The 14,612-nt window shown below is 50.4% G+C and overlaps 1 protein-coding gene across 3 annotated transcripts; it reads right to left on the bottom strand.

Moving 5' to 3' along the window:
* Positions 1 to 11,505: 11,505 nt before the first annotated feature.
* On the bottom strand, positions 11,506 to 14,547 carry LOC112893405 (30S ribosomal protein S1, chloroplastic-like). Of its 3 annotated transcripts, none has more exons than XM_025960714.1 (8): positions 13,873 to 14,547; positions 13,644 to 13,722; positions 13,474 to 13,545; positions 13,281 to 13,361; positions 12,698 to 12,795; positions 12,419 to 12,544; positions 12,220 to 12,268; positions 11,506 to 12,114 (listed from the first exon to the last, which is right to left on the bottom strand). In XM_025960714.1, the coding sequence occupies exons 1-8, from the start codon at positions 14,487 to 14,489 to the stop codon at positions 11,911 to 11,913; spliced, it is 1,326 nt and encodes a 441-aa protein (XP_025816499.1). In that variant the 5' UTR covers positions 14,490 to 14,547; the 3' UTR covers positions 11,506 to 11,910. The 3 variants fall into 3 exon arrangements, with proteins under 3 accessions (XP_025816499.1, XP_025816498.1, XP_025816500.1); XM_025960713.1 differs by having other exon boundaries at positions 13,644 to 13,718; positions 13,869 to 14,546; XM_025960715.1 differs by having other exon boundaries at positions 13,869 to 14,259.
* Positions 14,548 to 14,612: the final 65 nt, after the last annotated feature.

Below are 14,612 nucleotides of genomic sequence, written 5' to 3'. Positions count from 1 at the left end.
ACCTGCGTGTAAAGTGAAATCTTTTTTTGGTCTTGGTCAAGTTTGGAGTTTTGTTGGACGAGGTGATAGTGCATTCTAAATTCCGACGCGTGCTATATTGGTTGAAAGGAATTATTGCGTCTCAGTAATGGGGTATGGAAAAGTTGTTACACGTGAAAAATATCAAAGCACAAATATTCTGGGTTCTTGTGTTGTGCATGTGGTACCTATTTACCCATGTGTAAAAATGTAACTCTTTGTCATGGACTCGCTGTCAAGTTTCTCTCTTTAGATACCTTTGCCTTGACCATCCGGTCTTTTGTTTACATGTGGGTAAAACGTAATTTTTTTGTCAGTCAAGTTATATAGAATGTAGGAACAGGGAATTTTGAATCCTTTAGCCTAATCACAATGAGGGTTTCATAGTAAGTTTTATTGCATTAATTATCATGACACATCAGTATTTTTGATGATGTGGCACTGATTTAACGAGGAAAGAGAAGGAACCCGTTTCATCCTCACGACACTCTGCTAACTCGTTTCCAAGATATTGGAAATGGCGTGAAACGACCACTGTGACCGCCATTGTTTCATGGGAGATCCCGTGCGCATTTAATTACACTTAATTACACTAGTTACAAATATACATGTCACACTAGATCAACTAGCATTTAATTACACTGGTTAGCTTTGGAAACCGTGAAATAAAACTCATTATTAGGGTATAGTGTTTCGTTCATCCCCCAAACTGATGTGTCATTCTTGAAAACAGCGATATGTAACCCCTACCGTGATTAGCCTTATAGATTTTACCTATTGCCACCGCATTTTAAATAAATTATTTTTTTTAAACATACACTTTACATGCACACAGGGGAGCGCGCACACACCTTTCCAAATGATGAAAAAAGACTAGAGGTCAGCGGTTCTGGAGGGGATCAAGATGGCGGAGGATGTAGGAATGACAGGGTTGTTCCGGAGACAGATGCGCTTCTGGTCAATCTTGCACTTGCAAGTTCATTTTTTCTTGAGCCAGAGTATTGGAGGGCTATTGGGTGTTGGGTCCTCCCCAAAGAGCGAGCATGCCATCCATGTGTATCGCGCGCGTGCCACAGTGGCGAGTCCACCCCACCTGCGTGTGGGACTGGGAGGCGCGGAGCATGTCGTGGGCCGGCCGGTGCGGCCGCGCTTGGCTGCTCCGCTCCCATCTTCTCGCGCGCGCGGCCACGCCCGCGCTGCCGGCCGGCTGTTTGCTGGCGCCATTTAATGGCGCGCTTGCCGTGCCTGCTGCGCACAGCATTCACTCGTCACGACGACGACGCTTCGACGCCACCCGTAGGAGATTATCTCTCGATCTCTCTCCCTAATAGGGTTCACCCCCTTTCAAAAAAAAAATAGGATTCACCCGGCTTTTCTCTCTCTCTCTCATTCGGTACCCCTCGCTCCCTCCCTCTCTCTCTCCTTCCTCCTGTTGTTTGCGTCGAGTCGCGCATGGTCAAATCGTGCCGCCATTTACGTTGCCCTTTTCTAAAACTTTCGAGAGGCATTCGCAGCTCTTTTAAAACTTTTTTTTTTTTTTGCGATAGACATCTTGTTGGAACGCGCAGCTGATTTTCATTTTTCCCATGACACGCTGGATTTTGTTTGGTCACATTTTAAGCTAGCTATTCAGTCGAGCTGTCGCCAGGCAGCCTTATGTACACTAGCTAATTAGACTAGCTCCTTCCACGGCCCCTAACAAATCTCTCTTAGACCGGTTGTGAAAATTATAATCCGCCGGGTGGCAATTTGTTAAGTTTCCTCGAGGATCATCCATTCAGGTACTCTCTCATTTGCTCAGCACCTTCGATCCACCAAATTCTCTACAAATTAAAGGACTCGGCGGGACAAAGGCTAGCAATTTAAGCCTTTTAAAACGGCATCGTTTCTCTTTACTCTGTCCTTTCTGGAAGATGGAAATCATTCCGCGAAACACATTCGGAGCATAGAAACGGCATTCAAAAGTTGTTTTGGAATTCCTTTGTGACGGGCTCTCCAATTGGAAATTAAACATGAGGTGTTGCATCCAAAATACGAATCCCTTTTGAAATCCCGAGGCAGAAGATGCCCTAGATTTCGCTTGGAACCTCGCGATTTTCTCCGCACCCAGCAATTTGAAACCCTTGAAAGTTTCTAGAAAGACCCTGTTCCGCGCTGCTCTCAGCGGTGGACTCCGGACTGAAAAGAGTTTTGATAAGGCAACTTGCGTATGCTATCCTGTTTACTAGCAAGCCCAGCTCAGTTGTCACCAGACAGCGCGGGCTCGTTGCGACTAAAAGAAAACAAGCGGCCGACGTGTCGCGCGCCACGCGCTTGCTCCGCCAGGTCGTCGTCGTCCCTGACGAATTCCTCCGGTTTACTTGCCAAATTGTTAAGCCTCCTCGAGGATCGCCCGCGCAAATATTCTGCCGCTGCTCCGGCCTCCGATCCGTCGTCACCGGAGAAAGTCTAATCTATCCAACATGCCATTAGATACTCCTCCGATCCAGCCTTTTTTAGTGGCGCTCAGGTTTATCGGCGGCGGCCTCGCGGCGAGATCGTCGCCGGTGGCGCAAGGTCCGTGCCATTAGATCGATGCTCACGAGCTACCGCCCGCCTGTTGGTTGAGGGGATCAGCAACACGAAAGGCGACTGGCCGTCGTTGTTCCATTAGAAATCTATTAGAACACCCACCTGTGAATCTTTCTCGTAGTACGTTATCATTGTCTAATTGGGCGAGCAAGTTGGGGGCACGCACACGACGGCGTCCCCACCCGTTACGGTTAGGACCGGTCAGATCGAGCTCAGTGAGGCCAAGCTAGAACGGATGCTGGAGTTGGGATTCTGGAGGGTTCAGGCACTCATTCCCTGACCGACCATGGCGACGCAACAACCCTGCCGTGCCAACTGCGTGTCCATGACCATGAGGCGGTTGACCAGGCCTCGCGCCCCAAGCATGCGCACACTAGACAGAGAGCCATGTTGCGCTAGCAACCGGGGGAGGGGAGGGGCCCTTTTCGACTCGTTGTAGTTTAGTCCCGCCGAATCGTTTGCTTGCCCATTTGAGGCAAAGATTCCTTGGCTGCCCCAACAGCGGCGACGCTGCCTTTGTTCGTTGTTCGGAGGCTTCCAACTCCACCGACTAAATCCGCGGGGGAGATACGGGGCGGATCGGCTACATGCTTCTCCTCTTCCCCCGTCGCCGGTCAAAAGATCGGCGCAGTGCCGGTCGGAGGATGATTCCGTGGCTGGCTAATTGAGGGGCGACGTGTGGACAAGAGCAAATCTTGCTTGGAACCGGTCCGTGCAACTAAACTAATCCTCGGCCCTCCGGTTGATGAACTCGTTGTTTAGTTAGCTATTGGTTAATGCTGATGGGTGGAACTTGCTAGTTCAAGAGTTAACAGTTGTCGTTGCTGCACCCATGTCTAACGGGCTGAGGGAGGTGGAGTTCATCTGAGATTAAATGCTAGTTCTGTACTACAAAGAGCTTTCCTAGCCAGATTTTGGTCGGAGATGTTTCAAATGAAATTTAGTCATCCCTGGATCTTGGGAATTGTCTTCTGGATCTTTTGAGATTATGGGTCTGTTTGTTTCCCACCCTCTAAACTTTAGACCCATCACATCAAAGAGAATTTTGCTATTTAGAAGTATTAAATAAAATCTGTTTATAAAATTTTTTGCACAGCTGTGTGCTAATTCGCGAGACAAATTTAATGAGCCTAATTAATCCATAATTTGCCACAGTGATGCTACAGTAATTATTCGCTAATCATGGACTAATATATCTCATTAGATTCGTCTCGCGAATTAGCACTAGGGTTCTGCAATTAGTTTTGTAATTAAACTTTATTTAATACTTCTAAATGATAAGATTCTCTTTGATGTGACCCCTCTAAACTTTAGGTACCCGAAAACGAACACACCCTATATATATATTTTTCAGATTACTTGCTTTTGCGTGTACAAAACAGGCGGAAAGAGAACACGCAGAAGAACCATTCGCCAAGTCAGAAACAAGAAAGAAGCTAGCAAATCCTCCAGGAAAAACCGAGAATCGGATCGGTGTGGAAAAACAAGACAAGATACGGCAGCTAAGCTTAGTTGGCGCTGAGCTGAGCTTGCCAGTTAACTATCCCTGTGATCTCATTTCTACCATGACGACGGCTCCTACGCGTGGCCGCAGCTCCAAAGTCCAAGCCGCACGAGCTCGTATTTCTTCGACGACCCGGCCCGGGAGGGAACGAATCGGCGCGAGGAGATTAAAAAGGCGCATCGCCTTTTGAAATGTGCAAATGATTTGGACGGCAATTTGATCCGTATATAATATTTTCTGCAAAACCAAAAAGAAAAAACAAAACTCATATAATGGCATGCTCATAGGCAAGTAGGCAACCTGCGCTGCTTGGCAAGTTGGGTGCCTTGGTGGATGGAGTACCCAGCCACTGGCTCCCGGAGCTGCTTGCTACTTGGCGACCCTGGCGCCAGGATGGATCTTCCTCGACCGGCCACTAGAAATCTAGAGTATACTCCTCCTCCTCCCTCCGCCGTCGCGCACATGCCGGAGCCGGAGACCGGAACGTGTTGCCGGACGGAGCTGCGCCTGCCTTCGCGTGTCGCTGTCGAGGTGGATACAGTGTCGACACGCACGATCCGCATGCCACGTAGGACTAGGAAAAAGAAAACCCCCTTCTCGGATCTCGACAGCTGCCTGCCGCTGCTGCTTGAGTCGCCCGGGCACGACGTCCTTCTCGGCGCTCCTTACGGACACAGCGGGAGCGAGAGCGACGTGGGACACCCCCCGCCCCCGCCGCTCTCCAGACGACTCGGGGCGCAGGCACCCCGGGCTGCCTCCGGTGGCCGCCACCGCCGGCGACCGTCCGGGCGGCGGCGGTGGCGGCACGCGGCCGAGCAGAAATCAGATCTGTTCGCAGTCTCCCCTCTTTCCTCTTTCTTCCCTCCCTCCTCCCTCCTCGCCGGATTCGGATTTTCTCGGGCCGGATCTGTCTTCGCCTCTCTCAAATGCTCTCGGGCGGTTGCTTTGCCGTCGTGGTTGGTTGGTCGAGTGGATATTTTACCATCTTTATTGCATTATAAGCCTTTGCACCTTAAAGCTGCAGTATACTTTAACAAATTCAGTAGCTAGGTTGGTGGGTTCGGGTGAGCCTGCTACTCTGATGTTCTTAGTATTCTCGTTTGATGTTGAGGTCGTCCACCATTTGTTTAGTGGTGTTTATCCATCTTAATAGACTCTGCTTAATTTGTAATGATAGTATTGTTTTTTTTAAGTTAAATACGTGATCAGTCACGTTTACGATTTAAAAAAAGAGAGGAAGAGGTTAAACTAAGCCTAGCCGTAGACTACTGGAAGGCGGCCAACTCGCGGCCTCCCCGCTCTACGCGGCCACCGTCCCCGGGGGGTGTGTGGTGTTGGTTGTGACGGGGGCAATGACGTGGCATGCTTGCCAGTAGTAAGGAGCAGTAACAAATTTTTTGTTACAGGTGCCTCGCTTGCCATTAGCAGTTTAATTACCGGATCATCAGGGTCACATTCGGCGGTGAAAGCAACAGGCAGAGCGCGTTGGATACTTGTCCGATCGGTCCGGAGGGCAGAGAGGAGGGTACAGACTACAGACTACAGAGGCGGGGGCCGTGGCTGGCGTCACCGTGGTCCGTGACCCGACCGGACGCCGTCGGGGAGGGCCGGGAGGGGTTTGGACAGGCGGCGGCGGCGCGTCAACTCCCCCGGCCCCCGCGCCCCCACGGTTCGTTTCACACACGTCCTGCCCCGTTGGCCGGTCGCCGCGACGTCATGCTCCGGGGGGCACGTGTCCGCCGGCGGGACCCCGGGACGTGAGCCCAACGCCGCCGCGCCTCGCGCGCTTTTTAATTCTCCTCTCAATTCGAACTGATCGGGACCGTGACAGGCGACGCCGACGCCGACGCCGCGGCACCGGCCGGCCCGAGAGGCGACGCGCAGGAGGCGGAAGCAGCGGTGGGATCGCGCGCGATCTCTCTGCGCCGAGACGAGCGTTCGCTCGGTTTGGCGCGCCGCGTCGGCCGGTCGGACCGGCCGTAGGCGTCGCGTCGCGATCGACGCCACTCACCTCCATTTCCTTCGCCCAACTGTCCGCCCGACGGACCCGCCAGAAGCTGCACGGAGTGCGCCGCCGGTGCCGGTGCCGGTGCCGGTGCCGGTGCCTTCTTCAGTGTTTGGCAACTGGCAAGCACGAAGTTGTATTGCCGTGCCATATCTTCGGTGCCACTGACACGTGCGAGCCAGATGAGCTGGGATGCAATTCCTGTCACGAGCCTAAAAACACACACGGACGTATGAGATTAAACGTTAGCCTAGATTGTAAAGAAAAAAAAAGAAGATCATGCGGAATCACCGCCTTCGCCTTTTTCAGTTTTAAAAATGTACGCATGATCCCATTCGGACTTCACTATGAATCTTCCTCCAGTATTCCTTGGAAATGTATGTAGTTTCTCCAGCATCCCTGCAGATCGGAGATTCACATTCACCGCAAAGAGGAAGGAGGTGTGACCGTGTGAGGGCTGGGCTGTTGGCCTCGTACTGCCATGCCCTGTCGCACAAACCCTGCCAGATCGAGCAGATCAGGCGAGCAGCCATGCTGAAAGATCGCGTCCGATCCGGAAAGCCGTCGACCACCGTACCTGCGCAGTGGTAGGTAGTAGTACTCCAGTAAAGACGGGTTCCTTCCACTTGCCGCGGCCGATTTGACTGCAGGCAAGCTGGTATAGCAGCACGCCGTAGGCTAGCTGCGGCAAGCTCCTTGAGCTCTTGCCTCCTTGCCTAGCCGTGCTCCCCCGAAAGAACGGGCGCTGACGCTCCATCGAGTGCCCACTACAGCGAATGGGTCGAGGGCGTAGCACTGCTCCAGCACCGGTAGTGCAGTGTACGGTGGTGCCTGATCCTGTCGCGGCGAGGAGCTGCCGCCATATTGGCGCATGGTGTTCCCGGGAGCGGCAGCACGCGGGACAAGCGCAAGATCCCGGCCAAAGCTGCAGTGGCGGTAGTGGTAATCATTAGATTTCCTTTGGGAACCGCCGGAAGCAGCGTTCTCGTGTCGTGCAGTAACAGTGCCGCTAGCTAGGCTCTGCTTGCCTGTTGCAAGTTGCAGATCTTGTTGACCTGGCTGGAAAGGCCTGCTTCTGCTTGAATGCTCGATCCGAATCCTCTCAGCAACAGTGCTCGTAGGAAGCGAATCTCGGTGACTGACAGGGAAGTGAAAACCGTGACCTCAGGGATGAGACGAGAGCTCGAGTCCTGTATGGAGTAGAGTATTGCTGCTCCATTTTTCGTGAACCGGCCGGGGCGTCTGAATTTCGGATACGGGCGATCCATTTCCTCTTGTACTCCGACGGTCCGACGCGACGCGCGGGTCGCTTCACTGGCTTTGCGGCGCCAGGCCTAGCTACCTGCTCCGTGCGTGCACTCTTGTACTACTGGTTGGAGCCGAGAGGAAGGTAGATGGCCCTGCGTGGTCCAGCTCCAGCCTCCAAGGTAGAGTAGCCTCGCGCAGGAATAGGCCGTCGTGCTCGTTGGAACCAGGAGACCAATACCAAGAGCAGGGCATTCAAGTACTACTGGTAAGGTCTGATTTAAGAAGAGAACGTTGGAATTTGACCGGTCCGAGAGGCGTAGAACATGTTTAATAATGTTACAAGTCCAGAACAATTGTGAATTGTGCTTGATGGCGCCACCTAAAATCTAGTATGAGCACAGGAAAGAAAGAAAGATTGTGGCAAGCAGTCTAGTCTAGCTTCAAAGACCTAGGGGTTGCTTGGTCACCGATCAGCTTTGCAACATTGAAAACACGTACTTTTATGATATAAGGCGAAACTAAAAAATGAACGCACCTTCGTGTTCATGAGAGACAACAAGGGCGCGTTTGCTTTCCTGCATGTCCAGGCTCCGGGGATGCAACAGCTGAACATTTTGGTTGGCAGGGTGAAGGCGTGAGCCTGGCTGGCGGCATGCAAAAGCGGCCAGCGAGCTAGGCTCACGGGATGCAGTCTATTAGTATATTAACGACGGTACTAGCTAATAATTAGCATATTTTAATGAATATTAGTGATTCTAAAGTAGATTAAGGCTTAATAAGATAATAATAAGTAATATACCGTGGATTCAAATAAAATAGATATGATATTAGTATTTATTTTTTAATTCAAATTAATACAAAATATACTAGTACAACCAACCTAACAGCTGCAATGTTCATCTTATATACGTTGGTTCAGTCAATCAAACATCAATATATTGCATGTCTTGAGTCTCTTCCAGCTTAGCCTGGCTCGTAGATACGAGCAAGCTCACCTCAGCAACGAACCAAACGCGCCATAGGAAACTCCGGTCCCGTCATCGTCATACGTAAAATTCGATAAGCTCGGGCGAATGAAAAGAAAAATGCTGCTTTGAATTGGCGGAGGCCTCTGCATTTTCCAACGTTTCCTTCTGATGCCGTGGTACAGGTTTGCGAGTTGCGATGCGATGCCGTGGAAAGCTGTTGTGCTTGCGCGGCTAGGCTAGTGGGCTACTGCTACTCCATCTCCGTACTTGTTGGAGGCCGAGGGCGGCGGCGGACCGGACGGCTGGCGGACGTACGGGCCGGCGAGCCAATCGCCGATGACCCGGGCGGCGTAGCGTAGGCGTAGCCCAGCTCCCAGTCCCAGGTGGATAGCCGTAGCCGAGCTCCCGAGCGCGTGCAGGGGATTAAATGCTGGCGACTTGACCGAACGCAGTCGCAGTCTGCCTCGCCATGATTGATTTCCCGCCTTCGAGTTGACTGCTCTTGCCGCTCTGGGCGCAAGCAGAAGGCAGAAGCTGAAGCAGGGCGCAGTGCAGTGGCAGTCCACTCGCTCAGGCCTGGTAGGCTCAAGGCAGCAAAGGTAGCTTCGGAGCTTCCTCGCGCAGCGAAGGGGGCAGCGAGTAGCGCCAACGCACCTGGAGACATTCCGTTCCCCCACGGAACAGGAAGATTCAAAATAGTCACCAATTCACTGTACTCTAAAAGAAGAAACTGTAATCTCACAAAAGATACGCTACGCACTGCACCACAACGTCAGACTTCACTCAGTCCATGCTTCGACCAATCCTGAAAAATTGGTGGCTGTCCTCGCACGGCACAGCGATCAGTACTCTGTACTCTCTTGAGTCCGTCTTCAACTCCTCCAACTGCAACTCGGTGATACCGCAGCACTGTACGGGTTGTACTGGGACCGCAGCACAAGTTCACCGCGAGCTGGTTGCTGCTGTAACAGCTTGTGCTCATCAGTCTTCACACCTCTTCTGAATTCGGATGCGCGAAGATGCCAGATGCCACCGTACACATTCACATAATGCAATGCGTTCCAAGTATCATCAAAATTTAGATCCACCTTGACGCTGCTCCATCCGTCCATAAAAGATTGCAACCCTCGCTTCCCGATGAGTCAAATATTTTCAAGTTTGATTAAATTTATAAAAAAAATTATAAATATTTATGATGGGGTTAAATACCACGGGTACCCCAAAGTACGGTCCTTGGAGGCCTACCCACGGGATTAACCCGCCTCGACTGGATAGCCTGGCCCAATCAGGCAGACGCGCAGTCATGACCGGTCCGCTAGCCGAGAAAGCCTGAGGAAGCCCCGGCGGCCCAGCAGCAGTCTGGGCTCGGGGCATGCGGCGCCTTCCCAACCCATGATGTCGCGAGAGGGACTGGGAGGCCCGAGCCAACCCCGGAAGGCGGGGTCAACCCCAAGGCGACTTGGGGAAGGCGCGTGGCGGCATTAACTAGCTGCACTAACCCCGACAAGACGTGCATGCGCGCCCCTCGCCTGATAGTCAGGGTAGGGACGCCCGGCCTTGTGGAGGGACGTCCCCGATCAGTCGAGCCATCATGGCGCCGCGACCGGCGCTCATGTCGGCCGCGCTCCCTCCACAGGACCGATTAGACACCCCATACCGAATCACCCTCCGCCGTCAGGCGTAGGGTAGGGGGGTGCGCCGTGCTAGCGGGCCCCACCTTGGACCGAGTGGCAAGAGGAGAACAAGGTGCCCGACTCCCCAAGCCCCGCGAGGGAGGCTTGGCGTGCCGACTAAACGCGAGGCCCACCCCCGCCACATCAGGATGGGATCCTGCCGCAAGTACAACAGCGCCATCCTCTGCCTCGGGGTGGAGCGTAGGCTCGAGGATATGTTAGGCGGCGCCGTGATCCGGGCGAACATCATTTGGTTTGGGGAGCACGATCGATCGGAAGGCTCCAGATAGGACACGTGTAGGGCAGCCAACCTTGCCCTAGGACACTGTTCCCGGGAGGCGAGGAACCGTTTTTCTCATGCAATGTAGCCCAGCCCGCCAAGAATATAAGATGGAGCTTGGCCTTCTTATCTGTCTCTCTCTCTCTCAAAACGAGACATACGGATACACCGCTTGCAAGCACCCTATTGTAAGCACCCTGCATTCTAATGTGAGGAACGCGAAGAACACCACCGCACACTGGACGTAGGGCTGTTGCCCAAACCCAAACCAGTCTAAATCCTCATCTTCGTTTGTTAGCCATCGAGCCACGGAGGAGCGCGACGCTAAATTTAATAACCGGTGATCGAAACACCAACAATTTATATCTCGAAATAGATTTAGCATGAAAATATATTACATGATTAATCTAATGATACTTATTTTGTAATATAAATATATTAATACTATTTTGTATAAATTTAATAAAATATTTGGCTTATCAGGAAACGAGAGTTGCATTTTGAGGATGAAGGGAGTACTTCACAGAACATATGCAGTGCTCTATTTTGGACCGTTTATAATCACGTAGCTCCATTGTGCGCCGCGCGCACGCACCACTTCCAGAGATCATCAGTTGGGGGGGGGGGGGGGGGGCATGGCCCCCTAATGATCCAGATAAATAAGAGGTTACTGATTTAGACTAATTATTAATTATTTAAGTATCTTTTTTAATAATTAGAACTTTATTAGAACTAAGATTTTTATATCATGTTCTACTATACTATTAATCAGACACACAAGTTATCTTTTCTATAGATAAGCTATACATTATGCTAAAACTGTAAAAACGCTATGGCCATTTGTTGACATCGATGAAATATAATTATCCATGCTATATTACAATATAAATAAGTATTCTATCATTCTATATATTCTACAACCACAATTATTATTAGATTTGTTTGGAACTGTGTCACGCGGCAGCGCATTCTATATGAGTGCGTAGACCTGCTTCTCGTGTTAGTTTTTTGGAGCTCGAGTCCTTATCGTTGTTCAGTGTGGAAAAATATGTCCGCCATAATTTTTACTGACGCTAATATTCTAGACACCGTTATAGATGAATTTATTATTTATTGATTTGATATGGCTCGGCTCGCCCCCCAAATTTGATTCATGGCTCCGCCCCTGCAGATTATCGATGATACTACCCAACATGTTTTGCCAAAATTCCAGAATCCATTTCATGGACAGATCCGTGTGCTTGGCAAAGAGAGCTCTGACTCGTTTTGACATAATATGAATGCAACGAAGCGTTTTATACAAACAGGTAAAGTTATAGTACAACATGTCACTCCGGGGGGGCTAGGAGTGAACGCAATTTGAAAGACGAACATTTCACACCCGTAGTGAGAGCAGGAACCCTCCTTTTTTCGGTCATTTCTCCCCCTCTGGCTGCCGGATGACATTGTCTGTTGCTGTTCAGTATACTTCTCCAAGATTGATGCTGGGTTACGGAGGCAGAGCGTTAGCATCAGTGGTCGTATTTGACTTCACCAGGTTCTCTAGTTATGGTTCAGCTTTTGCATGATCAACGCTTTACCAGATATTTGTTTTGCAACCTTAGGTGCCATACTTTTGGACATGACCCATGATTTCCTGAAAACTATGGCAGATCCCTGCTGCTGTTGTCACCAGGTTTGTTATGATGCAGAAATTTGAACCATTTCCAGTTCGCGTACAGTTTAGCTTCGTCATCAAATGGTCGCGTTTCTCCTGGAAGGCTATCATCTAACATGGTGTTCTGAGATATAACTGGAAGTTGCTCCCTGTATCTCTTCGCCATTTCCTCAGCTTCTGAGAACACTTTCTGTATCGGCACAAGACGAATGATAATAAGAAAGCATACACAGGAGGGAGATTCATCAAAGAGATTGAATGTATAACTAGACTAGAGTGCAACTCAGTATCTCACCTCTCTGTCTGAAAGAAATAAACCAGGTGCGCTCTCGAGGTCCGCTATGCTGTTGATTAAGCAGCAAAATAAGTTTCAGTACTCTAACACATATGGTGACCAAATCTTATCACAAAAAAAGTATTCAGTAAAATTGAAACCAATACAACAGTTAGTTCACAACTAAATAGAGACAATGCCAGTGTGAGGTCAGGTTTACCTCAGTGCGATTTTGTCTGGGACATTTGACTTGATCACGAGAACTTTTATCTCATCATCTATCTTTAGGATGTCGTTTACTGACAAAACACGACCTCTAGTAATGTTTGATATGTGCAATAATCCACTGCAAATAATTAAATGCGTATATGTTAGCTGCACCCTTTAGCTTATAAGGGAAACACACACTTTTTTAGCTTATGCTTGAACGCAAATTCAAAAAAGAAAGAACCAAGTAAAAGCATAAAGCGCATTTAGTCTTGTGAGTTCCATCTCGTACCTTCTGTTTGTGCCAGCAATCCTAACCTGTGCACCATATGGAAAAATTTTGCGAACACTTCCTTGTAGGAGAGTTCCTTCTCTAAGATAAGTCATTTCCTGATTCAGAAATTCAGTGTATCAGTACATTAATTGTCATGATACCATTGGCACTTGGCAGTGTTAATAGCTTGCAGATAAATGGGGACTTCTTTTGAGAAAGGAGTAAAACATAAGTTAATTTGCTATGTCCAGTGTCATGCAATCACCTTATAACAGAAGTAACCAATATCACCGAGGGAAAGAAGGGGTATTAGCTTCGGCCATTGATTTTGTAGTGCAAACATGCAATGTCAAGAAGCTGACTTATGATTGATGATTAGAGTAAGTGTGATGGCATTCAGTACACAGCCTCAACAGATAAAGCCCCAGAAATAAATGACACACTCTCCATGTACACAATTCAGTGCGTCTCACCAAAATCTGATTGTGCTAAATTTCAATTGGTATTTTTGGTACTTGATCATCACAACTTACAAACACATGTAATCTGATTTTTTACTTAACCATAGTTGTAATTTATGGAGACGAGTCAGTGTACTAACCCATGCTTTCTTCTCACTAATTATCAGGTCATTAGTTTCTTCATCGAGCCTTGCAATGCACACACGAATGCTGCAGCCAACCTGTATGCCAAGAAGTAACAAGCCATGTAGCTTAATTTCATAAAACGCCATATGCCTCACTAACTGAACGATGATTTAGGCATTAACAGTACCAATTCCAAATGGTCCTTACTTTGTTTTTCAAGTCTGTAAATGTACCTATCCTGTCCATAAGCTCAACTTTAGGAAGGAATGCTCTCAGCCCCTGAAATTAAGTTGGCCTAAATCTTAGCCTTGAGCAGAAATAATACAACTTAATGATCAGATGCATCAACAACAGATAAAGGGGGAAAGATCCCTTGCCTCGATTCTTGTCAGTAGACCCCCGGTGTTCCACTCGTAAATTTTAACCTCAATTGGCTCATCGAGTTGCATAATCTGTCTGACAAAATTAAACACACACGATTGATGCATAACGCCTGGAATCGCTCGCAGTATCATGAATAGAGAGCTATCTGCTCGGCGTCAGCCCTCAGGCCTCGGCAATGTCAGATGGGAGAGCATAAGGAAACGCGAGGAGGACTAAACCTGCCTGGCGCGGTGCCACGCGAGGCGCCGGAAGAGCCGTCGCGCCGACAGCAGCGGCCGCCCACTGAGCGTCCGGCCGAGCACCTCCGCGAATACCACCGTGCCGGGCGCCACCAGTGCCCTGCTCCCGCGATTATGCTTCCTGGTCGCCTCCTCGTCCACGGCGGGGCTCGCCAGGACCCCCACGCTCCCTGGCCGAGGCGAGGCCTCTCGTGCCGCAAAGTCACCGCCATCGCGGTCGAGCGGGAGGAGCTCTTTGGCGAGCAGCGTGGCGAGGTGGTCGGCGCCGACCGCGACGTCGAGGCGCGCCTCGGTGCCGGAGACCACGACCCCGACCGCGAAATCCCCCGGCTTGGGGTCGTACAGCCCGGATGTTGCGCCGGTGGCATCCGAGTCCTGCCCGGGGTTGGCATTTAGGAGGCGGACGAAGCCGGCGGAGAGCGCGTCGTCGATGCTCGTGGACCTGGCGAGCGCAACCGGCTGAGCTCGCGCTCGGGCCTTGACCTTGGCCTGCCTCGAGGCTAAGGATTTGGCGGCAACGGCTAGCATGGGCTGCGGCTTAGAGAGGGGCGGGAGGAGGCCGCGACACGGCGGCGCCGGCGCCGGCGACGGCGTCGGCATCTCGGCAGTGGCGAGCGTCGCGTGGAGGCGAGTTACTTTATCCGCTTGTAATTTTTTTCGGTGTAGTTTATCTCAAAAACTGAAAACAGTTTGGGCTAGGCCGAATGTTTGGAGGCCCACTGA

The sequence above is a fragment of the Panicum hallii genome, chromosome 5 (genome assembly GCF_002211085.1).
Source record: "Panicum hallii strain FIL2 chromosome 5, PHallii_v3.1, whole genome shotgun sequence".
Lineage (NCBI taxonomy): Eukaryota > Viridiplantae > Streptophyta > Magnoliopsida > Poales > Poaceae > Panicum > Panicum hallii.
The sequence above is the reverse complement of the archived record's forward strand: the minus strand, read 5'-3'. Positions and strand labels throughout refer to the sequence as shown.